Raw genomic sequence first — 26587 nt, forward strand, 5'->3', positions numbered from 1 at the left:
CTGGTCTAGAGGGCAGAAGTTGGCGACTCCGATCAGTTCCTCGTCCTGTTGGTGGCAGGCCTAACAACCCTCCCCTGACCTGGCTCCCCAGGCCACACAGACCTGGCTCTCACCAGCTTTGAAAGCCTGAGATCTGTGCAATCCCCAGAGCCTCACATGTGATTTAACATTTTGCTGTCACTGTCTTGACATTCTTAATAATTTTTGAAAAAGAGACCCTACATTTTCACTTCTCATTGGGGCTCCCAAATTATGTAGCCAGCCATGGTAGATTAGACACTCTCTGAGTTCTCTTTGTCCCACTCACAAAGTCTTTTGCACATATTAACTCATTTAATTCTCAAAATAGTCTCACGTGCTCGGTGTCATTACATAGTCTTTTGTGAGTTTTCACAGTATCAGAGCCACTCACCACCCAACCCAGGAATGGGGTCTTGGAAGTCCCAGCCTCTGCCTGAGAAGCATTCTGAGCAGCTGTCAGCATCTGGGTCTTGAAATCACAGCTTTGAGTGACTGAAGGTTTCAGGCAACGTGTGGGCTCAAGTCTTTGCAGTCAAAAGCATTCAATGCTAGGCACACCAATAGCACTTTCACTGCACAGTGTTTCTTTCAAAGCATCTTCCTGATTTCTGTACGAAGTCACTGAGACTACAGGTGAAGTCAGAATCTACGTAAGACATAATAATTTAAAACTTTGTAACAAGTGCTTCCGGTTAAAAATAAAATGTAATATCTTTTTGTTATCTCATCTTGGGGGAGGAAGGATGGTTGATGTTTTAGTTGGAAAAAGAATGTGAGAAAATCTGTATTCTCTCTCATTCTTTTTTGTTTTGCACCAGCAGAAAGATTAAAATTTTCTTCTCATTCCTCACATATTTGCAGCTTCCTCAATGTCTCCGTTTTTCTCATCTGCTGTCAGCTATATTGTTAAATGTCTGAGAAAAAGTTTTGTAGGCAGAAAAGACTAATTGCATCTGCTTGTGCTTAAATTAATATGCAATTATTTAAATTACAAATTTAAAAACCTAGTGTTTAATCTAAATTTAGCTTAGGCACATTTGTACTCTATATGTAAATTTATTTTTATTAAAAATAAAGGAAGCATTACTTTCACACATTCTTTGATTAATGAGTGTTCAATTAATGAATAAATTAAACAGATTAAATTCCTCAAACAATTAACCTCATTTACCAACTGGTTAATTAAACTTCCTGAAAGAGTTTAAATAAAATTTATACATTTCATAGATTTTCCTCTCAAACATTTCAAATGCCTGAAGGGACTTATAAGCATAGTAAAATTTTTCTAAGCACTTATGCAGTTCTTATAAATGAAATAAATCAACTTATAAATAGGGCAAATAAAGGTTTTTTGAAAGTTTAAATAATGTCTACAAACAATTAAATTTAATATTATCTACATTAGATTTTTGTGAGTGATAGACACCCCTAATTAACATGGCTTAAATATAAGGTTTTATTCTTCTATATAAAACTTCCTGGCCTGGCACAGTGGCTCACCCCTCTAATCCCAGCACTTTGGGAGGCCAAGGTGGGCAGATCACCTGAGGTCAGGAGTTCGAGACCAGCCTGGCCAGCATGGTGAAACCCCGTCTCTACTAAAAGTACAAAAATTAGCTGGGCATGATGGTGTGCACCTGTAGTCCCAGCTAGTTGGGAGGCTGAGGCAGGAGAATCACTTGAACCCAAGAGGCAGAGGTTGCAGTGAGCTGAGATTGCATCTTTGCACTTCAGCCTGGGTGACAGAGTGAGATTCTGTCTCGAAAAAAAAAAAAAAATCCTGATTTGAATGGTAGACTGGATAAAGAATATGTGATATTTATGTACCACAGACTACTACACAGCCATAACAAAGAACGAAACCATTCATTTGCAGCAACTTGGATGGAGCTGAAAGAGTTGGAGCTGGAGGCCATTATCCTATGCAAACTAACATAGAAACAGACAACCAAATACCACATGTTCTCACTTACAAGTGAGAGCTAAACATTGAGTACATATGGATACAAACGGGAACAACAGACTGGGAACTACTTCAGGGTGCAGTATGGGAAGAAGGTGGGGATCAAAACTACCTATCAGGTACTATGCTTATTACCTGGGTGGCAGAATAGCCTGTACACACAACCTCTGTGACACACAATTTACCTATAGAGCAAATCTGCACATGTACCCCAGAACCAAAAATAAAAGTTAAAATAAATAAATAAATAAATATTCATGATTTGGACAGGGACCATGATTCTTTCAGCTGTCTGCTCTCCTATCCCAGTGGGGTATCATTTAGGGTGTGAGCTTCCTCATTGCCCAAAATAGCTGCTGAAGCCATCACACTCACATCCTCACATCCCCACCAGTGAGGAGGAGAAGGGGGGCAAAGGGCATGCCTCTTAGTTTAAGTTGCACGTGACACTTCCGCCTAACTCACATTGTCCAGAATGTAGTCACCTGGAAATGAAAAAGAGGCAGGAAGATGTGGTTTTTATTCTGTGCAGGCACGTATTGAGCTAAAACCTCAGGAGTCTGTTATGACAGCAAAAGGGGAGAATACATATTGGCAAGTAAGTAGCATAAACTTATCACGAGTTTGCATCTGCCTTTAAATTAAATATCACAAATCTAAAATTAATTTTAACTATTTTTAAAATTAGATCTAAATCATATGTAACGTGTATTACCACTTCCCAGCTGCGTGACTTTTCTGTGAGACCATCTTTATCTGTAAAATGGAGACAATGATACCAACCACATGAGACTATTTTGAGAATTAAATGAGTTAATATATGCAAGGTGTTCAGGACAGTTATTGGTACTTAATAAATAGAGTTGACCCTTGCACAATGCCGGGGTTAGGGGCACCAACCCCACACACACAGTCAAAAATCCATGTATGACTTTTGACTCCCCGAAACTTAACTGCTAATAGCCTACTGTAGACCAGAAGCCTTATCAATTACATAATCAGTAAATTAACACAGATTTTGTATGGTATTTTTATTATATACCATACTTTTACAATAAAGTAAGCTAGTGAAAAGAAAATGTTATAAAGAAAATCATAAGGAAGAGAAAACATATTTGCTCTGCATTCAGTGGAAGTGAATCATAAAGGTGATTCATGAAGGCCTTCGTCCTTGTCATCGTCACGTTGAGTAAACTGAGGAGGATGAGAAGCCGGGGGTTGGTCTTGCTGTCTCAGGGGTGGCAGAGGCAGAAGAGGTAGAGGACGTGGAAGCGAAGACAGGAGAGGCAGGCACACTCGGGGTAAATTTTATTTTCAAAAACCCTCATATGCGTGGACTCTCACAGTTCAAACCCGTGTTGTTCAAGGTTCGACTATTCTACAAAAGCCTTAGCTCTGTTATGCAAAGGAAAAGAAATGAGAGTCAGGGGCTTGTCTTGGAAAACCCACACCAGTGCCCAGAAACCACTGCTTCCTTTTCCAACAGCCCAGAAACCATGTCCTGACATCAATTTCAAGCCAGGTTTTAGAAAGGAAGACACGGTTTCTGTGCAAGGGCATGATAGACCAAGTCAGTCCTGGCACAGAAATCCTCGCTAACTCCTTCCTGCCAATGGGCTTGTCTGCCTTCCTGTCTTTTTCCCTTTTCTTTCCTCCTTTCTGAAATCCAGGAACCACCCCCCCATGTTCGTGTGCCTGATATAAAATGGTGTAGTATTTGCATATAACCTATGCACATCCTCCTATGTATACTTTAAATCAGTTCTAGATTACTTCGAATACCTAAGACAATGTAAATGCTATGTAAATATTGTATTGTTTTTAAACTTTTATTATTTTATTGTCATATTGTTATTTTATATTTTTTAAGATTTTTTTAGCTTTTAGGTTCAGGAGCACATGTGCAGGTTTGTTATGCAGGTAAATTGCATGTCACAGGGTTTGGTGTACAGATTATTTCATCACTGAGGTAATAAGCATAGTACTCAATAGGCAGTTTTTCAATCCTCACCCTCCTCCAACCTCCACCTTCAAGTCGGCCCCAGTGTCTGTTCCCTCCTTTGTGTTCATGTGTACTCAATGTTTAGCTCCCACTTACAAGTAAGAGCATGCAGTATTTGGTTTTCTGTTTCTGTGTTAGTTCGCTTAGAATAATGTTTAAAATATTTTGGATCCCGCAGCTAAGGAGAGTTGGCTGTATAGATATGATGATGAATATTTATTTATATAAATGTGGCTTCCACCATTGCCTTCTATTCTGTTTAATTGGTTAAAACATTCATTGAATTACAATTACTTTTATACAATACAATTTGTCAGACAAACTTTCTTTTCATCAACTTCTATATAAATTTAAATCCCTTACCTTGGCATTTCAGAAAGCTCCCATTCCCCGGAAAGCTTTCTTCCCTGTTCTTCATTAATCAGAACAATATTTGATTCAGGTCCCTTTTACTGCGTGAAACTCTTAGAAAGTATTAGAAAAGCCACGCTACCCTTCTGTAGGCATTGTTTCCATAATTCTTTCTCTACAATCCTGTAGCACTTACGTATGCCATTACTTGCAATCAACGTGTACTAACTGCTGTTGTTATTTATCTTTATCTAAACTGAAGTTAAAGACTGTTTGGACATCCTTTTATTCCCTGCCTTACTTAGCACAAAGCCTTAGATTTGCAACTGATGAATATTTGATAATAGAGATGAGGTTGCTATTACCACCACATAAGGGGGCTTCACAATGATATTTTTTCCTAGATATCTATGAAGTCCTGTAGGCACTACCTGCCCTAATCTCGTTCATTCGACGTGCTAACAATTTCTATAGCTCTAGCTCCCACATCACTTTTGCTTAGAGTCTAACGGGAGAGTTTCAGCTTCCAAGAACTTTCTTTACTATCACAGGAAATGACACAGTTGCTCGCCCTCCCCCTTACTCCCTTTCTTTCTCTTTCTTTGAACTCAATTTCCTTAAAAACAGTGATTTTATCATTTTACTAAAGGGCTAGAAGCCAGGGACTTTCCAGATGTAGAATGAATAATACTCCCTTTCTCCTGGAGGTCAAAATCTTCGCCGCCTGAGGTTTTATGTATTTGACTCCTCCAGACCATCACTTCTCTTTTTAATGCCTACTGTGTTCCAGGAGCTTTATGTACAATTAAGCCACTGCATACCTACAGTAAGCTGCAAGGTAGCTATTGTTTGCGTGTTTTGCTGATGAGAGAAGGGAAGCTCAGAGGCATTCAGTAGCGTGCAGATATCTGTCTGTCCTGGCACAGTTTAAAGAGACGCACATTCAAACCAGAGTAGCCTACTTAACTACTAGTTTCACAACAATAATTGAGAGTAAATTAAAATATTACAAACCCCTCCAGGGAAAGGTGCTCATTAAAAGGTTTAGATTTCTGTGAGAATATAAATCAACACATATTTACTCCCCTCTAAGTTTATTTCCTGAAATCTCTGGGCTTATGGTTTTCTCTGGGATCCCACACCCTTCTTAAGTGTTGTGTCTCAGGATTCACTGGGCAGGGGGTGGCCTGATGGCTGGCAGATGGGACAAGCTGGGACTACACCATCCCTCCTACTGGAGTGGAGCAGATGTTGGGGTTAGACCCAGCGGCCGGCCTGGGAGGGAGTCTGTTTCTGCAGCACCAAGAGGTTACAACACTGGATGAGAAGAGGTGGTTCAGGAAAGCTGTCAAGGTCAAGGTCATGAGTCCAAGATGCAACTATGGGGATGCCCTGTGATTGTGGGTGCTGCTGTTTGTGATTCTTCCTGTAGGCTGAGAACTTCACTTACGTTCTCTATAATCTTTATTTACTTATTTATTTATTGAGACAGAGTCTCACTTGCGTTGCCCAGGCTGGAGTGCAGTGGCGATCTCGGCTCACTGCAACCTCCACCTCCCGGGTTCAAGCGATTCTCCTGCCTCAGCTTCCGGAGTAGCTGGGATTACAGGTGCTTGCCATGACGTCCGGCTAATTTTTGTGTGTTTTTAGTAGAGACGGGGTTTCACCATGTTGGCCACGCTGATCTCAAACTCCTGACCTCAAGTGATCTGCCCACCTCAGCCTCTCAAAGTGCTGGGATTACAGGCATCAGCCACCATGCCGGGCTTCTCCATAATCTTTAAAAAGGGTTTCCCAAAGCACAATCCATGAAACACACTGCTTTGAGCACAGAAAAGGCTCTGGGGTCAAATAAGTGTAAGAAACAAATGCACTGTTCCCACCCCATCAGGGAAATTAGATGACTGAAGGCTCTGAAACTGTGAAAATAAGCAAAACACAACAAAAATCCCCTGCAATCAACAAGCCATACCACAGGCAGTTAAAATATGAATATGTAATGAGTAATGTGTCATGAGAAATTCTTAGAAATCTTTATTAAAAAGAGAGAGAGAAGATGGCAGCTCAAACAGAGTGAAGAAATTATTTTTTCCTAAAAGAGAGAAAACAGAAGCAGGTTTGCATACAGAAGCAAAGCAACAGCGCAGAGGCAGAGCCTGAGGATGTCAGAAGTATACTTACACATCTGTTTCCTCAAAGAAATTGGGAGCTCCCAGCAGAATGCCAGCACAGGCACTCAAAAAGGGGTTTTGAAATTGCAAACAGCATTTAGAATTAATGGAATAGAATCCCCAAAAAACAACAAGGGTCTGAATGAAGGGAGCCTTAGGAAAGAGAGTGGACATGTGCTTTCCCTGAGATAGAAGGGGAGTGGGAGATGATGAGGGAAAACACGGGAATATTTTGAATGGAAAAGAGGCTACACACAGGAGTTGTCAGTGGAAAGAAGATTCTCATCAGCTGGCCTTGATCAGTGCAGTAAGGCAGAGGCAAGGTCACCGCCCACAGAGGGAGCTGGCAGAGTGGGAGGGAGCTGAGGAAGACAAAAACTGGCTGTTGGGGCCCATATATTTTGGAGTCAACCAGAGACACAAAAGAGGCCAGGCGTGGTGACTCATCTCTATAATCCTGGCTCTTTGGGAGGCCGAGGCAGGAGGATTGCTTGAGCCGAGGAGTTCGAGACAAGCCTGGGCAACATGGTGAGACCCTGTCTCTACAAAAACCAAAAAGATACAAAAGTTAGCCAGGTGTGGTGGTGCATGCCTGTAGTCCCAGCTACTCGGGAGGCTGAGGTGGGAGGATGACTTGAGCTCAGGAGGTTGAACCTGCAATGAGCCATGATTGTGCCACTGAACTCCAACCCGGGCAACAGAACGAGACCTTGTCTAAAAAAAAAAAAAAAAAAAAAAAAAAAAGAGAGAGAAGAGTTTGGCTGAGTAACTGTGAGAACCCAATATGTGAAGTGTGTTCTATACAGTGGTGCTTTAGGGCATGGCCCCTGGAGCCAGACTAACTGGATTTGGGTTTAAGTCCAAGATCCCTTCCTTTTCAAAGGGTGGTAGGAATTAAATTAGGTAATATATGTAAAACACTTGGAAGACTGCCTGGCACATTTGTAATCACTCAGCAAGTAGTAGCTATTACTATTATTGTTATTATTTTGTGATGGAACTAGTCATAAGAATTTTGTGATTTTTTCCTAAAGAAATGTAAGGTCGCCCAGAACAACCAAAGTTAGGAGCATAGTCATGGTATAAGGAGGGGACTGAAGGCTGGATCCTAGCCCAGCAGGCACTGGGGGAAGGCTGTTGATGGAGTCTGGTTCCTAACTAGGTAGGGCATGCAGTACAGACCGTAAGAAGAGAGGTGACTCATCTGAACTTGAGCTTTTGGCTGAAGAAATACTCAGGGTGATAATGAGACCTAAAATACTGCCATAAAAAAAATCATGCCTACCATGTATGCATTCATTCCATTCCTTTAACAAAATTTTTTGAGCACCTACTGTGTGTCAGCCACTCTACCTGAAACTCATTCCTCACGTGGTGCCTTTATCTTCTCAACAAGCCAGTTAGGTAGATCTTAGTAAACCAATTTTTCAGACAAAGAGATTAAATTTGGACCCAAACCAGAAAGCTAATAAATGGCAAAACCAGGTTTCAAACACTGATGTGATTCTAAAGTTGATGTTTTTAAGAACTGTTCTGTATTTTATCTCCATGGTGCTAAATGTTTTTGACAGGTGAAGAGGAATGTCTTAAGAGCAGGGGCTTAGGAATTGTAAGGTCAGACTGTTAGGCCCTTTCCATGGGTGCCGAGTTCACTAAGAATAATGAGAGACGATATGGTAGAGAGGGAAATGTGAACCTGGCACTGAAGTCCTGGAAGAAGGTGAAGGTATGTTGTAAAAGTGTGATAATAAGAGGAAGTATGGACTTCAAAGGAGACGAGGTCACAGAGGTATAAAGTAGGAGCATCCCTGGTTTGCAAGAAGATCAAATGCTTAGGCTCAGTGCAGTGGCTCACGCCTGTAATCCTAGCATTTTGGGAGGCCAAGATGGGTGGATCCTCGAGGTCAGGAATTCGAGACCAGCCCGGCCAACATGGTAGAACCCCATCTCTACTAAAAACACAAAAATTAGCCAAGCATGCATGTAATTCCAGCTACTCAGGAGGCTGAGGCAGGAGAATCACTTGAACCCTGGAAGTGGAGGTTGCAGTGAGCTGAGATTGTGACTCTGCACTCCAGCCTGGGAGACAGAGCGAGAGTCTGACTCAAAAAAAAAAAAAAGAAGATCAAATGCTTGCTCATTACTGCTGAGTGGGGAATGAGTAGAAGAAGACATGTCCTTCATTGTCGGTCTTTGATACTCTGTGGGAAAGCCAGATGTTCAGTTCAGGTGAGAGATGAAAGGAGCAGATGTGGCAGAAGAAGCTGAGGTTGGAAGAACATCCCAGAACACCATATAAGAGGCCAGGAGATGGGTGAACAGAGGGCTGGGGTAGAAGAAGGACTTAGTTTCCAGAGTTAGCAAGAAAAGTGAGGAGACTGAGAGGCAGGCTAGAAGGGCAAGGTAGAAGCCAGTCAGGAGAGCACTGCATGCCTAGAATCTTGTGATGGGAGTTACAGGCTCTGCATTCCAAGTGAAATGTCATAAAGGGAAAGAAAGTCCAACTGCACACTTACCTGCCTTGGTGTTTACCACTCAGATGGCTTCCTGTCTGCCTTTGGAGCTGAGGAAAGGAGGCTCTGGCACCACTGAAACAAGAAAACTTGACGGTTGCTAGTCTATTCCATTGGACTCATAGATGTTTGGGATTACCAAATTGGCAAGAGCAAAGCTATCTCCAGGTATATACTATTTCACAGTGTACCATCTCATTATGACCTTGTCAGGAGCCTGTAGTGACATCAGATCCCTGATTATTAGTACCATGGCTTTGACAAATTTCTGAGATCCCAAATTGTCCAGGTAGCAGGAACTGAAGAGGGTGATCTGGGTGGTCAGGCCTGAAGAAATCCCCTCACAATGTAAGTTAGCAATTTCATCAACTGTCTTTTAAAATAGTTGATTGTTCCTTGTAACTGAAACTTATGCTTCTCTGAATGTGTAATTTAAAGGTTTTTATAGGATATGGGGGAAGGAGGAGGGATTCACTCCAGTTGTACCAAACAATCCTAGAAAGCCAATGGGGTAAACATACAGGAATGAAGACATAGGGTGTAGGGAAAAGAGGGAGTCTATTTTAAAAGGTCTAGGGTATGAGTAACTCCCAACTTAGTCCTATGTGTATGAATTACCTGAAATCTTGCTAAAAGGCAGACATTGGTTCAATGAGTCTGGGTAGGAGGACCTAGTAGCTGTATGTTTGGCAAGCTCCCAGGAAGCGCTGAGGCTGCTGGCCTGCAGACCACACTTTGAGCACTAAGGACTTGCACTATGTAACTAGTCAAACGTTAGCTTCAAAAGACGGATTGTTTGTGAGGTAAGATGGCTGTCAGCCAACCCATTAAGACATACTAGGCATAGACTTGATGTGTAATAGTAGGATGATTGCAAAACTTAGAGTCAGCATTTGCAGCTTTTCATGCTGATTCTACCATTTTCTAGCAATAAAACTTTGGACAAGTCCCAGGTCATCTCTGTGTTTCAGTTTCTTCCTCTGATAAAATAGAGATGACAAGATGTGCCATGGTTGGCTAACCACAGGGTAATTGTGAGGGTCAGAGGAAACAACTTAGTGAAAGTGCCTTATGAACTGAAAGTGCTGCATGTGTGTAAGCATTATTTTTATTACTGTGTTATTTGAAGTGAAACCTTACTAATGCTCCTATTTCCACTGCTTTTATTTTAATAGATAAATCGATAACATTGGCAAGTGTTTGCTATTTACCTGATGCCATGTTAAGCACGAGTTTACTCCTCACATCTCTAATAATATTGGTATTACTATTGTTAGCCCCATTCTACAGAGGAAAAAGTGAGGCCCCCACACAATAAGATAAGGCCCAGCTGTGAAGTGTTGATGCTAGATTATGAGCTCAGGTTGACTCTCCAAAATTTAAGCTCTTATTTACTGCATTCAACTGATGGATTGTAGCAAACACCCAACATCATAGAAGAAGGTGATAGTCTAGACCAGAGGTTGGCATGCTTCTTCTGTAAAGGGCAAGATAGTAAACATTTAGCCTTTCTATGCCAAGTGGTTTCTCTTGCAGCCATTCAGTCCTCTCATTGCAGTGCAAACGCAGTCATAGACAATTTGTAAAGGAATGGGTGCGGCTGTGTTGCAATAAAATGTCATTTCTAGAAACAGGTGGCAGGCTGGATTTGGCCTGCAGGCCATAGTTTGATGATCGTTGCTCTAGAAAATTCTGAGTTGTCCAATATGGTAGTCATTGGGCACGTGTGGCTGTAAATTCAGTTCCTCAGTTGCACTGGCCACATTTCAAGTACTCAATAGAAACGTGTGGCTAGTAACTACTGTATCGAACAGTGTAGAGAACATTTTCATCAACACAGAAAGTTCTATTGGAGAGCCCTGATCTAGATCATCTTTGGAGGTGGGAGGTGGGGAAAATCTTTTTATCAGTAGCTGTGAGGACGTGGAAGCTCTGAGTCCTGGCTTTACTTCTTATATCTGATTGTAAGTAAATCACATCATCTCCCATAGGCTCCATTAATACACACATAAAATGGGAATAATACCCTCTGTTCAATGTTGTTGTGAGAACTGAATGAGAAAATATGTGAAAGGCACTTCGTAATCTGTTAGGGGCTGCATAGACATAAGCCATTGTTAGGATTCTAATTGTTATGTAAAATGTGAGAGAATGTATGGAGGCAGAATTTGGGTAGGTGCCTGAATTGACAGACCATGTTTTCTTTGAAATCACTCTTGGGGGAGTCATTGAGATGATAGAGCGTTATCAGAATAAGGAAATGTTATTATTTTTATGATTCTATTTTTTGGACCAGAAAAACAGTAAACAAGGCAGATCTCAGCGTCTGTTCACTTTTCAGAGCTTGGAATTGCCTTTGTAATGCTTAACAACCTCAGGAAACGGACAAAACTGTCCAGATAGGGGCTGTGATGAAATTGGCAGGCCATAGTGACCTTCCTGAGGGAGATCAAAGGTTTATTTTTTATCACATTCAAAGTTAAAAAGCATGGCGCCATCACACGTCAAAGGTTCTAGTTCTTTCCTGATGCTTCTCTTTCACAGGGGCCCCCTTTATACCACACAGGTCAAGAACAAAGCTCAATTCTGCCACAGAATGATCAACCAAGCCATTGTTTGTGCAAATGGTTTTAACATCTCTGTGATTCCCAGGGCATCCCTTCTCCCTGGTTCTTCCTCCCTGTTGCTAGTCCCTGCCAGAAATCACCCTTATAGAAAAAGGCCTTCTCTTCCCATGAGTCTGTCATCCCCTCTTTTCCCTCAGGGTGCTGGGAGCCAGGCCACCCTCTAGTTCTAGGCCAATCTACTGTTACCACTCACTTGAATATACAGAAGAGAAGTTTCTTCTTATTTGGCCTGCACACACCCTTCTGATTTCTGCCTATAACTAGGAGTTACGTTTTGCATCTATCCTTTCCCTATAGCTTTTTCTATGAGCCTCCCAGAGCCTATCTCACACATCTCTACCTTCTTTCCTGTTTCCTTTCCCTGTTACTTTTCACACTACTTAAGTACTCCAACAATTCACTCCTCTGCTCTTCAGTGAACACTCACCTATCAGACTGGAATGAAGGTGGCTGTTCCTACACACAGCTGATACCGGTGTATATTAGTTAGACCTTTAGGAAAGCAATTTGGGAATATTTGTCTAAATCATTAAAAATCGGGTCAAATCCCTTTGGACCAGTAATTCCACCTCTAAGGAAGTATCTTAACTAATTAGACATGCACTGAAAATTACTAAACGAAGATAATCATTATTGCATTATTTATACTACTAAGCAATTAGAAATAACCTAGTTGTCAACAATGGGAAAAGAATAAAATGAACCCCAAATTTAGAAGCAGAAATAAAACGTACTAAAATGTTAACAGTGGTTAAGTCTGGATGTCTCTGGGGTTATCTCTGGTTATCTCTGAAGTACCAATGATTTTACTTTCTTCTTTTGCCCTTTTTACTTTTTACAATATGCATATTATTATATAATCAGAAAGAGATTATAAAAATGAAAGTTCCCATTCTTCCAGGCTGATTATTATATATTCCACTATAGTATTCTCCTTCGAGCATTCAAAATGCACATTTACCAGCCAAGGCACCTCTCTAGAGGTGTGTCCTTGGAGACAGCCATGCAGGATTTTCTCATATATACTTGAGAAGAGAAATCTAAGAGCTTGCTTGGGGTCCCTTACAATGAACAGCCAGTTTGGGAGGGGAGGAATTAAAGCCAAATGCCCTGAGGAGGAAGTCAGCCTGGTGTCAGCGAAGAGGATGAAGAGGATGTGGTTCCCAATTCTGCCATAAAATCCCTCTTGTCGTTATTGTCCTTACAGTGCCGAAGAAATGGCTCTCACACCCACAAATCTAAATAACGAGATGTCTCTGCCGATGAAGATGGACTGCCAGGAACAAGAGTTGACTGAGAAAAACAATAGCTTTTTCCAAAAGCTCAATGTGACTAAAAGTGTAATGCAGGAGTAAGTCAGAACTGAGCTTGCAGAAGCAGTTTCTAGGGTCCCAACTGCAGACATCTTTGGGCCAGTGGTATGCAAATGATGGGATTTCCAGGTTCAGGGTCTAGGTTGACAGTCTTCCCTATAATTTATCTAAATTTAAACTCATGAATATTTACTCTAGTAGGCCTTATGAGAAGCTAAAGGGGCCCGCAATCATAAACTGGGTAGATACCCATTAAAAAAAAAAGTTGTTTAGACTCTAATCTCAATTTGAGAAAACATGTGGATTGTTTTGTGGCTTCATTATCTTCACCTGCTAAAGATCTAAGCCATTTAAAATACTTTCTGGCATAGAGGGAGCACAAACAGTGGTATAAACACATATTTACATTTGCCAGTACATGTTAAAAAATGCATACTAATTTAGCTATGATTAACAACCTTTTTAACTAGAAAAACATTCTTAAGGTAAAAGATTTTCCAGGAATCCCTCATGTGGCAAGAAAGCTATTATGATATCAAAGATGTTCTTAAATGCATTTATAATTTATTGAAGATAGTATTATATGCATTTGTAAACTTTGGGCAGTTTTTCATTTAATTTTTTTTCATATAAGCAATATTTATTCATTCTATATAAATCTGTATAGATTCCAGGATCCCTTTCTAAGCAGGATAGATGTGAAGTGACTCAATACCCCCTCAACCCTGAGAACACCTCCAGCCTCAGGGTTCAAATCCCATAGACTTGGAACTACTTTTACAGACACATATCACACATTTATTGTGACCCATTCGCAAGCGTACGAGAGAGAACACATAGGCTCTCCAGCAAAATATGAATAAGTGTGGTATTAATTAATTAAGCAAAATATTAAACACTGTGGTAGGGAATAGGCAAAGACTATTAACACACTTATTTTAGAAAAGGAAATACAAATGAGTTTTATGCATATAGGCAAAGATACTCAACCTCACACATAAAATGAGACTAACACTAAATGAGATACCAGTTTAAACATACCAAGTTGGCAAAGATCAAAAACTTTAATAGCACATGGATTTAGACAAGGAGTTAGAAACAGGCACATTTTTGCTTGGAGTGAAAATTGATTCAACCTCTTTAAAGCATACTTTGTGAAAAATCTATCAAAATTTAGAATATACATATCTATTGACCTAGAAGTTTTACTTTTCGGGTTTTCCAATAGATATGCTGTACACATACACAACTACAACATATAGATGTGTAAGGATATTCATTCCAGCATTGTTTGTAATAGCAAATGATTGGAAACATTCTACATATCGGTTAATAAAAAAACTGATCGGAAAATTATTATACAGCCCCGCAATGGAATACTATATTGCCATTTTAAAAACGAAACAGCTCCGTATGTACTAATATGAAATGGACTCCAAAATAGGTTATTAAATAAGAAATTCAAAGTACTTTGATGTATACACAGAATGGAGTATATAAATATCCTCCCACGTATATTTTAAAGGGTCTATTCTGTACAATATATATACATGCAGACATGCATACATAAACGTCTCTGCTTATTTATGCCTAGAATCTCTGTTGAAAATAAAGAAGCTAGTAAACATTGTGGGGAGGACAGCTGGGGGGTGGAGGTCAAGAGGGCGCTGTAGACCTACTCCTCTCCGCCATTTGAACCATATAATGTATTTAAACTCCACTTTTTAAAACAGGATATTAATTTGCTTATTTGTTGATTTTGCACATTCATTTATACACATATATGCACAGAGCTGCAATTAGTTTGGAATTTGGAATCTCACTGTTAATTTATGGATTCAGCCAATTGTTATTTATCCAGCCCCTCTATTTCTACTTGTGAGATATACCATGCAAGGTGTTACTCACACAGAATAGAACTCAGTACGGGGATAGCAGGTGCTCCCTGGGGCTGGGAAAGATCTCAGTGTTCTCCATGTAGAAAGGAGTAGGGCAGGCCCAAGCTCTGGCCCAAAGGCATAATAACAGCCTCTGTTTGGATTATGTGGCTTGCAGTTTGCTAAAGGAAATTATCAAAGTGGACTACATCTTAGACCGATCAGATGACGAGGACGACATTTCCTCCGAAAACCCTCAAACTGACTTCCTTCACAAGGTAGACACTGAAAAATGGGTAAGAGAGACACTTAAATGACACAGTAGGTTGAAGAGAAGAACTTCACACCACATATCTCAAAGTGGTAAGAAAATATCTGAGGGTTTCCTTCTAACTGGTGCAGAACTTCAAAGTTTGAAATCAGGAGGGAGGCAGGGGATGGCATTATTCCTACTGGATACTGCTGTTACCACATGAAGGACTTCCTAGCCTTCCCATGCAAAAAAAAAAAAAAAAAAAAAAAAAGTATATGTTATTTTTGTCCTTGGGAATTTATGAAATAACTGTGACATTTCTCACCTTCAAGTAAATCACCATATGACCAAATCACCATATGACCAAATCACCATATGACCATACCCCCTGCTCACAGATTATCTTCCAGTAGAATTCAGCTATTCACCCTTAATGCAGCCTCCAGGAGAGAATCCTTCTTCTTCAAGCTTCTGGGGCTCCAGGCCGTCAATGGCTTGTAGCTACATAACTCCTCATCTCCTGTCTTCATCCTCACGTGGTCTTCTCTGTGTCTGTGTCTTCTCCTCTTCTGTCTCTCATTAGGATGTTTGTCATTGGATTTAGGAACCCATTCAAGTAATCCGAGATGATCTTATCTCAAGATTCTTAGTTACATCTGCAAAGACTCTTTTTCACAATATGCATGGGGTCCTAGTTCTGTATTAGGACATGGGCATTCCTTGTTTGGGGTCACCACTTAATTCTCTACACTCTATGACCTTGGGTAAGTCACTAAATACAAATGACCACATGAGAATGAAAATAAATAATGCATATGAAACTAATTTGTAAAGAGTTACATGAATGTTAGTTATTTCTATTGACTTGACCAGTAGTTTACACAGACATTTCAAAAAGAGACTGATCTATTCTCCCTCCTCCAAACTTTTCTCCTTCCAGTTTAAAAATAGTTCTGCTGAAATACAGGAAATTCAGATCAAACTTCTTCAGAGGACAGAAGAAACATTTCATAAATAGTTACTAAAGAAGTGTTCCAGGATAAATTATTGCCGATTTTTGCATGCAGAGACTTGAAATAGCAGAACATGTCTTGGGATGCTTTTTGAGAACAAGGCAAAGAATACAGAAACAAAAAAGTAAATTTTATTGATCAAACTCATAGAGTAGGGTTTTTCCCCCAAACTCTTTGATATGAAACAACTTAAGGTCAACTGAGAATTATGCAATGATTAACCATATTCCTACACCTGTGTTTAAAAATCTTTCACATTTCTCACATTGGCTTTATCTTTATGTATATAAATAGATGAAACTTTCTGAACCATTTAAAAGTAGGTCAAAGACAGCATGACACTTCATTCCTGTTTACTTCAGAAAGCATCTCTAAAAACAAAACTTTCTCTTACAAAATACTGTTATCACATCTGGGGAAATCAGCATTAATATAGTAATCTCAATTCTCTCAATATTCTAATTTCTTTAATTGTCCCCCAAATGTCTTTTACAGCCATATTTTTAAACCAGCATCCCCAAAAGATGTATGCAATATGTTTGGTTTTCATATCTCCTTAGACTCTTAATATGGAATAGTCCTGCCACTTTTTCTTTTTTATGACATTGATTTTTTTTAAAAGATCAGAGCAATCATCTAATTTGAGTGGAGTTTTGGAATCCATGGTCAGAAAGAATTCGATTACTCATCAGGACTGAAAAGAGCTCTCCCTGTACACACCGATTCTCTCCATGCCCCTGCCTCAGCCTTCCTCTGTAGACAGAGCAGAAGGGCATGTCTGCTTAGCTTACAGATGCATCAGAAAGCTCCAGTCTCAGAGAGGACTATGTGGTTGACCCCAGAGAAGGGGGATTGGGTAGGGCTGGAAGAACTACCACATCTTGTAGTAACCTTTTGTTCTGCTTTGCTTCCATCATCATCTTTACCAGGGTATGTTGGAGCTGGAGGCTAAGCATGACCAGGACCTGGGTAAACAGGATGAGCAAGAAACAGATGTGGATGAGTACCCTCAAGCATCTACATCTCTGCAGTTTTCAAAGAAGAACCTCCTTGAATTGTAAGTCTTGACACATTGCAAGACAGAGCATTTAATAATGAGCATTTAATAATGTGTGGAGGGGAAAATGGAATTTAAGCAGAGAACTTAGGGAAAGTCTGGAAGATTTAAAATCCATACATGTCTTGAACCATAAAGCACTCCTGTGCATAGGTAACTACCTACATGATCTAGCAATAATGTGGAGTAAGGACATTTTAGGGATATAGACAGAGCATGGGAAAAAAGAAAGAGCAAACTCTTCTTTGAGACCTGAAATTAATATATATTTAAACCTTCTCAGATAATTTTCTAGATAGGAAAACCATAATTATCATTAAGAGTATGTTGTTAAGCCCTTGTGGGTCTTTTCCCTATTGTATACCTCTCCTCCCCCACCATGATGTAACCACTATCTTAATATCAATATTTAACATTCATTCCACACAGTGAAATTAAAAATATATCTTTTTTATTAAATGTAAAATATGCTTTGTTTTATCGAGTCTTTAAAGATCTGTTAAAGTGGATATCAAATGAATACCAAAACTTATTTTCTTGAGGCCTGTGTACCCACCTGGCCCATTCTGGCCCAAGATCAACTTGCTATTCAAAGGAAGAACATTTCAGGCTATGGGAGTTTTTTCCCATTTCCTGCTTTGAAACTGATCACCATAACATTTCTGCAGGTGCCTGAAGGGCATGTTCCTCAAGCTAAACTACTGGAATGCAAAGATAGGTCTCCAGGTGAAAGAACTTAGAGCTGATTACATAGACAGAATGGACAAAATTGACAATATTATTTTTAAAAAATGTAACAGAAAACACAGTGAAGAGGTAATTGTAGGGTGTTGGGGTTGGTCATAAAATAGCAGAAAGTTTCATAGCTTTAAAAACTTAAGAAACTTTGGACTTAAGATGATAAAGTCTTTAGGACAAGAAGTCTTATTAGAAGCCAATGACACAAAATCTCAAAACTTAAATGCAAGTTATCTGAATCTTTGTTCTCTCATCTCTCAAGGATCTCTGTCCTACATTGTTTCTTTGAGTCTGTCAAAGGAAGGCCTTTAGGTCTCCAGTCATTCTTAAGGGATTATTCAGTATTGTCTAAGTCAGCCAGCATGTCATAGAAAAAAATGTGAAGTATATTTGCTAACGTGTCTCTGAACTTAAGTGAAAAATTTTAAGATTAAACAAAAAGGATACAATTAATTGTTATTTATCTAGACACTGGTATAAAGAGAATGAGCTTTGGAGGCAAAGAAACCCAGGTTTGTTTCCTGATACTGACATTTTTGGGGTAAATTAACCAACCTTTTTAAAGCCTCAACTTTCTTCTTCTGTAAAAGGGAACTAAAAACAGCCACTTCACTGATTTATTGTTGGGAGTCAGTAAAATTCTGTATGTAAAGAACTTAACACAAGGCTTGGTGTATAACAAACTATTAATGAATGGAAGCTATTCTTAGAAATAAATACCTCTGGCCTTCTGAACTTTCCTACCACATTCCAAACTGTTTCCTACCACAGGGCTACTCTTCTCCTAACTGTTTCCTTATCTTTCATTTGAACTCTCTTTACAGAGGCCTTCTTTTGACCATCTTGTCCAAAATGGGTCTTTTTTTTCCTTCCACAGCATTTATAATATTCTTTTTAGAAAGGATTCTGTGGTTTTATTGATTCAACACCATAAATTACATTTTAGAAATTAAGGTATAATTACATACACTAAAATTATATTTTTAGCATACAGTTCTGCAAGTTTTGAAAAATGCATACAGTTGTGCAGTCACCAGAGTGAAGATATATCTTTTATCACTGCAAATCCCTCATGCTCTACTCTAGTTAACCACGCTCCCCAGGCCAAGCTGCTAGGAACCACTGATCTCTTCTCTATTCTATTATTTTGCCTTTTCCAAAATGTCACATAAATGGAATCATACAGTATGTAGTCTTTGAGTGTACCTTCTTTCTCTTGGAATAATGCATTTGAGTGTTATCCATGCCATTGGATGTATCAGTAGTTTCTTTTTATTGCTAGATAGTGTTCCATTATATAAATATACCACATTTTACCCATTCACCAATGGAAGAACATGTAAGATTTTGGGCAATTAAAAATAAAGATTCCATAAAACATTTATGTATAGGTTTTTGTGAGAGCATACATTTTTATTTTCCTTGGGTAAACAATCAGGAATGGGAATGCTGGGTTGTATCATAAGTGTATTATTTATATTTGTAAGAAACCGCTGAAGGGTTTCAAAAAGGCTGTGGCATTTTGCATGTCTTCCAACGGTGTATGAGAGTTCCAGTTGCTCTACATCCTCACTAGCACTTGATATTATCAGCTTCTTTTTTACTGTAACCATTTATAGGTGTATGGTGGTATCTTATACCACCATACTTTGCAATTTGCATTTAGCTAATAACTATTAATATTTAGTATCTTTTCATGTGCTTATTTGCCATAGGTATACCTTCTTGGATGAAGTATCTGTTTATCTTTTGCTCATTTTAAAAACGGGGTTGCTCGGTTATTTGTTATTTTTGGGTTGGTTGGTTCCTGCTTTTCTAGTTCCTTGAGGTACACTATTGGATTGTTTATTTGAAATCTTTCTACTTTTTGGATGTAGGTGTTTATTGCTGTAAACTTCCCTCTTTGTCTGGCTTTTGATGTCTCTGATAAATTGTGGTAGGTTGTTTGTTTTCATTTGTCTCAAGCAATTTTAATTTATTCCCTATTTCTTCCTTGACCCAGTGGTCATTCAGGAGCATGTTGTTTAATTTCCATACATTTCTATATTTTCCAAAGTTCCTCTTGGTATTGATTTCTAGTTTTATTCCAGTATAATCTGAGAAGATACTTGATATGATTTCAATGTTTTAAAATTTGTTAAAACTTGTATTGTGTCCTAACATATGGTCTATCCCAGAGAATGTTCCACTTGCTGATGAGAATAAGGTATATTCTGCAGCTGTTGCATTAAATATTCTGTAAATGTCTGTTAGATCAATTTAGTCCAAAGTGCAGTTTAAATCCAATGTTTCTTTGCTAATTTTTTTGCCTAGATGTTATGTCCAATGCTGTGAGTCTGGCATTAAAGTGCCCAACTGTTATTGTATTGAAGTCTGTCTCTCCCTTTAGATCTAGTAATACTTGCTTTATATATCTGGGTGCTCCAGTGTTGGATGCATGTATATTTAGAATTGTTACATCCTCTTGTTAAATTGATCCTTTTATCATTATATAATACCCTCCTTTGTCTCTTTTTATAGTTTTTGACGTAAAGTCTATTCTAAGTATAGCCACTCCTGCTTGCTTTTGATCTCTATTTGCATGAAATATTTTTTCAATTTCTTCAATGTGTCTTTACAGTGAAGTGAGTTTCTTTTAGGCAGCATATAGTTGGCTCATTTAAAAAATCCATTCAACCACTCTATATCTTTTAAGTGGATAATTTAATCCATTTATATTCAAGGTTATTATTGATAAGTAAGGACTTATTCCTGTCATTTTGTTAATTGTTTTCTGGGTGTTTTGTATATCCTTATTTCTTTCTCTCTTATTGTTTATAATTGCAGTTTGATGGTTTTCTGTAGTGGTAATGTTTGACTTTTTTCTCTTTCTCATTTGTATATCTATTCTATCAGTGAATTTTATACTTTTTGAGTTTTCATATTTGTAGACTTTGTTCTTTCACTTCCAGATGTAGGATTTCTTTAAGCATTTCGTGTGGTGATGAATTATCTCAGTTTTTGCTGATCTGGGAACAACTTTATTTCTCTTCCATTTTTTGAAAGATGGTTTTGCTGGGTATGGTATTCTTGGCTGTCAGTTTTTTTTTTTTTTCTCTCAGCACTTTGAATATATCATCCCATTCTCTCGTTGCCTGTAAGGTTTCTGCTGAGAAACCTGCTGTTAGTCTGATGGAGATTCCCTTATATGTGACTTGACACTTTTCTTTTGCTGTTTTTAGAATTCTCTCTTTGTCTTTGATTTTGGCAGTTTGCATGTAATGAGCCTTGGGGATGACTTTTTTGATACAAATCTATTTGGGGTTCTTTATGTTTTCTGTATTTGAATGTCTATCTCTTGCAAGACTTTGGAAGTTTTTAGCTATTATTTCATTAAAATTTTTTTTAATGCCTTTGCCCACTTTTTCTCCTTCTGGAGCTCCTAATATCTAAATATTTGGTTTCCTTATGGTGTCTCATATGTCAGATAGGGCTTTCTTCCTTTTTTTATTCTTTTCTTTTCTTTTTTCTTTTTTTTTTTTTTTTTTTTTTTTTTTTTTTTTTTTTGCTGATTGGTGTATTTCAAAACACTTGTCTTTAAAGTTTAGAAAGTTTTCTTCTGCTTGATCTGGTCTATTATTTAAGCTCTTTATTGTACTTTTATTTCATTCATTGAATTCTTCAGTCTCAGAATTTGTTTGATTCAGATCATGAATTGTTTTCTTGACTTCTTTGTATTGCTTACCTGTGTTCTCTTATATCTCTCTGACTTTCTTTAGTATCAACATTTTGAATTCTTTTTCAGGCATTTCATAGTTTCCCTTTTCATTAGGATGTTACTGGAGAATTACTGCACTCCTTTGAAGATGTCATGTTTCCTTCCTTTTTCATGTTTCTTTGGTTCTTACATTGATATGTATGTATCTGGTGCAATAGTCAAATCTTCCAATTTTATGCATTGGCTTTCATAGGGAAAGATTAGTTTTTCCTAAAACTGTATTTATAGCATTAGTTGGGTAGGGTGCTTTGGCTTTGATTATTAGTGGGTGGGCATACTAGTGTAGCCTCTACATGATTTCTTTGGTTGTAATCAGCATCAGTGGTATCTGTAAGTTCCTCAGTGGCTTAGGCCATGCTTATTTGTGGAGGCTGTGGCAAACTTTACTGGGGACAGTTACCCTAGGCAGATTGGTCCTCAAGTGCCAGTGGTGGTGGCAGCAGGGTGGGAGTGCCCATCCTTAGGTCCCCATGCAGCATATATGTGCACCAGTGGTGGTGAGTCTGGGTGGGTCAGATCTTCGGCTTCTAGGCAGCTTGGTTGATTGCCGGCAGTGGCAGCAGTGGCTGAGAAGGTGGGTCCTCATGTCCCTGGGCAGTGTGTGTGGCACTGACTGTGGCAATAGTGGCAGCAAGCCAATCCTTGGATTCCCAGGTAGCATGTGCAGGGTACCAGCAGTGATGGCAGTGAGCTGGGTGGGCCAGTCCTTAGGCCCCTAAGAATCGTGAATGGGTAGATACCAGTGATGATGGCAGCTGTAGGCTGGGCAGGCTGGTCCCTAAGCCCCCATGAAACACATATAGGTGCAGGCAGCAGGAAGGGTAGGTCTATCACCAGGCCCTTGAACAATGTACATAGACAGTGGCAGTGGGCAGGGCCCATCCTCAGGCCCACAGAAGGCAAGTGTTGGCACTAGCCATGACAGGCAAGGCAGGTTGATCCTGAGGTTCCCAAATAATGTATGGCAGGCACTGGTGCTGGCAACATGGGGAGCGGGCCTGTCCTCAGACTCCTCAATGATGTGCACAAGACCCCAGTGCTATTGATGGTGGCAGTGGCAGGGTGGACCTGTCCTCAGGCCCTCAGATGGCATGAATGGCTGACAATAGTGGCAGGCAGAGTGAGTTGATTACCAAGGCTCCTGGATGGCATGCTTAGGCAGCAGTGGGGGTGGGCTGAACAGGACTGTTGTCAGGCCCCTTGATAGTGTATGTGGGTGTCAACGGCTGTGGGTGGAGCAAGTCAGTCCCCAGGCCCCTAGACAGTGCAGCAATGGAATACTAGCAGTGATGCTGGTAAGTGGGATGGGCCTGCCATCAGGTCCCCTGATGGTGTGCATGGGCTGGCAGAGGCAGGCCTGGTTGGCTGATACCTAGGCCCCTGGATAGTGTACTCTGGTGCCAACAGTGATAGCAGTGGGTGGGGTAGGCTGCTCCTCAGGCCCCTGGGTGGTATGTACAGGTGCCAGTAGTGGCTAGTGGGTAGACCTGTCATCTGGCCCCAGGATGGTGCTCAGGTGGGCCAGTCCCCAGGCCCCCTGAAGGTATGTGCAGCTGCAAGGCAGCCCTGCTGCTGGAGGTTCCAGGGTTGCTGTCTGTATTTGTCAGGGTTCTCTAGAGGGACAGCACCAATAGGATATATCCATATCTATAGTTGCATTAGTTTATTAGGGAGAATTGGCTCATATGATGACACAGTGATATGGTTTGATTGTGTCCCCGCCCAAATCTCATCTTGAATTGTAGCTCCCATAATTCCCATGTGTTGTGGGAGGGACCCTGTAGGAGGTAACTGAATCATGGGAGTGGGTATTTCCTGTGCTGTTCTTGTGACAGTGAATAAGTCTCATGAGATCTGATGGTTTTATAAAAGGGAGTTCCCCTACACAAGCCCTCTCTTCCCTGCCACCATGTAAGATGTCCCTTTGCTCTTCCTTCATCTTTCACCATGATTGTGAGGCTTCCCCAGCCACATAGAACTGTGAGTCCATTAAAAGGTCTTTCCTTCATAAATTGCCCAGTCTCACGTATGTCTTTACTAGCAGCGTGAGAACAGACTAATACACACGGTGAAGTACCACGACAGGCTGTCTGGAAGCTGGGGAAAGAGAGAAGCTGGAGAAAGAGAGAAGCATGGCTCAGTCCAAGTCCAAAAGCCTCAAAACCAGGGAAGCCAACAGCATAGCCCTTAGTCTGTGGCTGCAGGCCCAAGAGCCACTGGAAAGCAACTAGTGCAAGTTCCACAGTCCAAAGGCCAAAGAACCTGGAGGCTGATATCTAAGGGCAGAAGGAGAGGAAGCAAGTGTCCAGCATGGCACAGGAAGAGAGAGTGAGCAGACTCAGCAAGCAAGCTGCTTCTTCCCCCTTTTCTACCTGCCTTGTTCTAGCAGCCAAGTGGATAGTGTCCACCCACACTGAGGGTGGGTCTTCCTCTCCCAGTCCACTGACTCAAATGTCAATCTCCTCTGGCAACACCCTCACAGACACACCCAGGAACAATGGTCCCTCAGGCCCCTGGGTGGCAGGCACAGGTGCCAGTAGTGGCTAGTGGAGTGGACTTCCCAGCCATCTAAGCATCCCTCAATCCAGTCAAGTTGACATCTAGTATTAACTATCACAAGTCAACCCCTTGTCAACTTGGCACCATAGGGTTTGGATGTCTGTCCCCACCCAATCTCATTTTCAAATGTGGTCTCCTATGTTGGAGGTGGGCTTAGTGGGAGGTGTTCAAGTCATGAGGCAGATCCCTCATGAATGACTTGGTGCTGTCCTCATGATGAGATCTGCCTGTTTAAAAGAATGTGGCACCTCTCCCTTCTCTCTCTCTCTCTTGCTCCTGCTCTCACCATGTGATACGCTGGCTCCCTTTTGTCTTCCACCATGATTGTAAGCTTCCTGATGTCCTCACCAGGAGCCAAGCAGATATTGGTGCCGTGCCTGTACAGCTTACAGAACCATGGGCCAAAATAGACCACCTTTCTTTATAAATTACCTAGTCTCAGGTATTTCCTTATAGCAATGCAAGAACGGACTAACACACTGTCAGTGGCAGAGACTCCAGGCAGGTGGCTCTCAGGCTCTAGGAAACACAAACTTTAGCTCCCTTTGTCCTTGGGGCAGCCTTCCTTGTGCACTGCACACCCTGTTCCCTGGGTGTAATATACTGCTTGAGCTAGAGTACTGGGGACCTGGCTACATGCTGGGTTCAGTTGGCATTGTGATACTGCAGCTGTCTGGGTTCATGTAGAGGGATGTCAGCAGGGCTTCCAGGATGTGGAGATGCAGAGGCTATTGGGCCCCAGGCAGGAGGTAGTCTGGCGGCTGCTGGGCTCTCAAAATGGTGCTGTGCTGCAGCTGCTTTGGTCTCAGTGGCTGTGTAAGGCTCCTGGCAAACTCTTTCTCTGAAACAGTCATCACATGGACTCCGGACAGCTCCCTATACTGGTCTCAGGGCCTGCAAAGGCCGAGGAACTCTCCTGTGGCTAGGATTGCAGAAGTTGAATGTGGACCACTGGGGATCTCTTACCTTTTCCCTCTAACAGAGAGTTCCTCGTGGAGGGGTATTGCCCTACAATTTTCTTTTCTTGTAATGTCTAGTTTTAGTATCAGAATAATACTTGCCGTATAGAAAACCATTAGGATTTTCCCCCCACCTGTTTGATTTTCTGGCTAAGTTTGTGTAGAAGCGGCATAATTTCTTCCTTTAATGTGGGATTGAATTCACCAGGGAAACTGTATTGCCTGGAAATTTCTTTGTGGTAAGGTTTTTAACTAAAAATTTAATTTATGAATGTTATTTTGTATATATTAATTTCTTTAATAGATGTAGTAGGGCTACTCAGGATATATTGCTAAAGGTAGTAAGTTGATCGTACCTTTCAAACAATGTGCCCAATTTATCAAAGTTGTCAAATATATTGACATAAAGTTATTCATAACGTTCCCTTGTTACATAATGTCTTTAGCATCTGTATTGATGTCCCCTCACTTATTCCTGAAATTGAATATTTGTGTCTTCTCTTCTTTTTGTTGTATCAGTCTGGGTAGAGATCTATACATTTTTTGGTTTTCTAAAAGACCTAGCTTTTGATTTCATTGGGTTTTATGCTATCATTTTTCTGGTTTTTTGAAAATTTTCATTTGATTCTGCTTTTTTAAAAATTGTTTCCTTTCTTCTGCTAACTTTAGGCTTATGTTGCTATCTTCTTTCTAATTTCATGAGATGAACTTTGGGTCACTGATTTGAGATCTCTTGTCTTTTTCTATTATAATAATCAGTTAGTGCTCTGCACTTCGCTCTAAGCACTGTTTCCACTGCATCAAACTGATTTTTATATATTGTGTTTTCATTTTCAGTCAGCTCAAAATACATTCTAATGTCCCTTTTGATGTCTTCTTTGACCTATGGATTATTTTTATATATGTAAATATATTTTAATGTTTTGTATTTTGAGATGGAGTCTCGCTCTGTTGCCCAAGCTGGAGTGCAATAGCCTGATCTTGGCTCACTGCAGTCTCCACCTCCCGGATTCAAGCGTTTCTCCTGCTCAGCCTCTTGAGCAGCTGGGATTACAGGTGTTCGGCACCGTGCCTGGCTAATTTTTGTATTTTTGGTAGAGGTGGGGTTCCGCCATGTTGGCCAGGCTGGTCTTGAACTCCTAACCTCAGGTGATCTGCCCACATTGGCCTCCCAAAGTGCTTGGATGACAGGCATGAGCCACGGCGCCCAGCCAACCCGTGGATTATTTAAAGTATATTTTAGTTTCCAGGTATGTAGAGATCTTCCAGATACCGTTCTCTTACTGACTTCTCAGATAAGTCTGTTGTGACCAAAGAACAAATTTTATGTTATTTGACTCGTTTTAATTTTTTTCTTTTTTGAGACAAAGTCTCACTCTGTTGCCCAGGCTGGAGTGCAGTGGCGCAATCACA

At 40.3% G+C, this 26587-nt stretch overlaps 1 protein-coding gene across 1 annotated transcript in view; it reads left to right on the forward strand.

Moving 5' to 3' along the window:
- SMCO2 (single-pass membrane protein with coiled-coil domains 2) overlaps window positions 1–26587 on the forward strand; it is an 83289-nt gene that overhangs the window by 33493 nt on the left and 23209 nt on the right. The window contains 5 exon segments of the mRNA XM_065523932.2: window positions 12856–12999; window positions 15017–15116; window positions 17034–17161; window positions 17830–17949; window positions 17951–17977. Coding sequence (XP_065380004.1) covers window positions 12866–12999; window positions 15017–15116; window positions 17034–17161; window positions 17830–17949; window positions 17951–17977 — 509 coding nt within the window. The 5' untranslated portion in view covers window positions 12856–12865.

This window comes from Macaca fascicularis, chromosome 11 (genome assembly GCF_037993035.2).
Source record: "Macaca fascicularis isolate 582-1 chromosome 11, T2T-MFA8v1.1".
NCBI classification, from domain to species: Eukaryota; Metazoa; Chordata; class Mammalia; order Primates; family Cercopithecidae; genus Macaca; species Macaca fascicularis.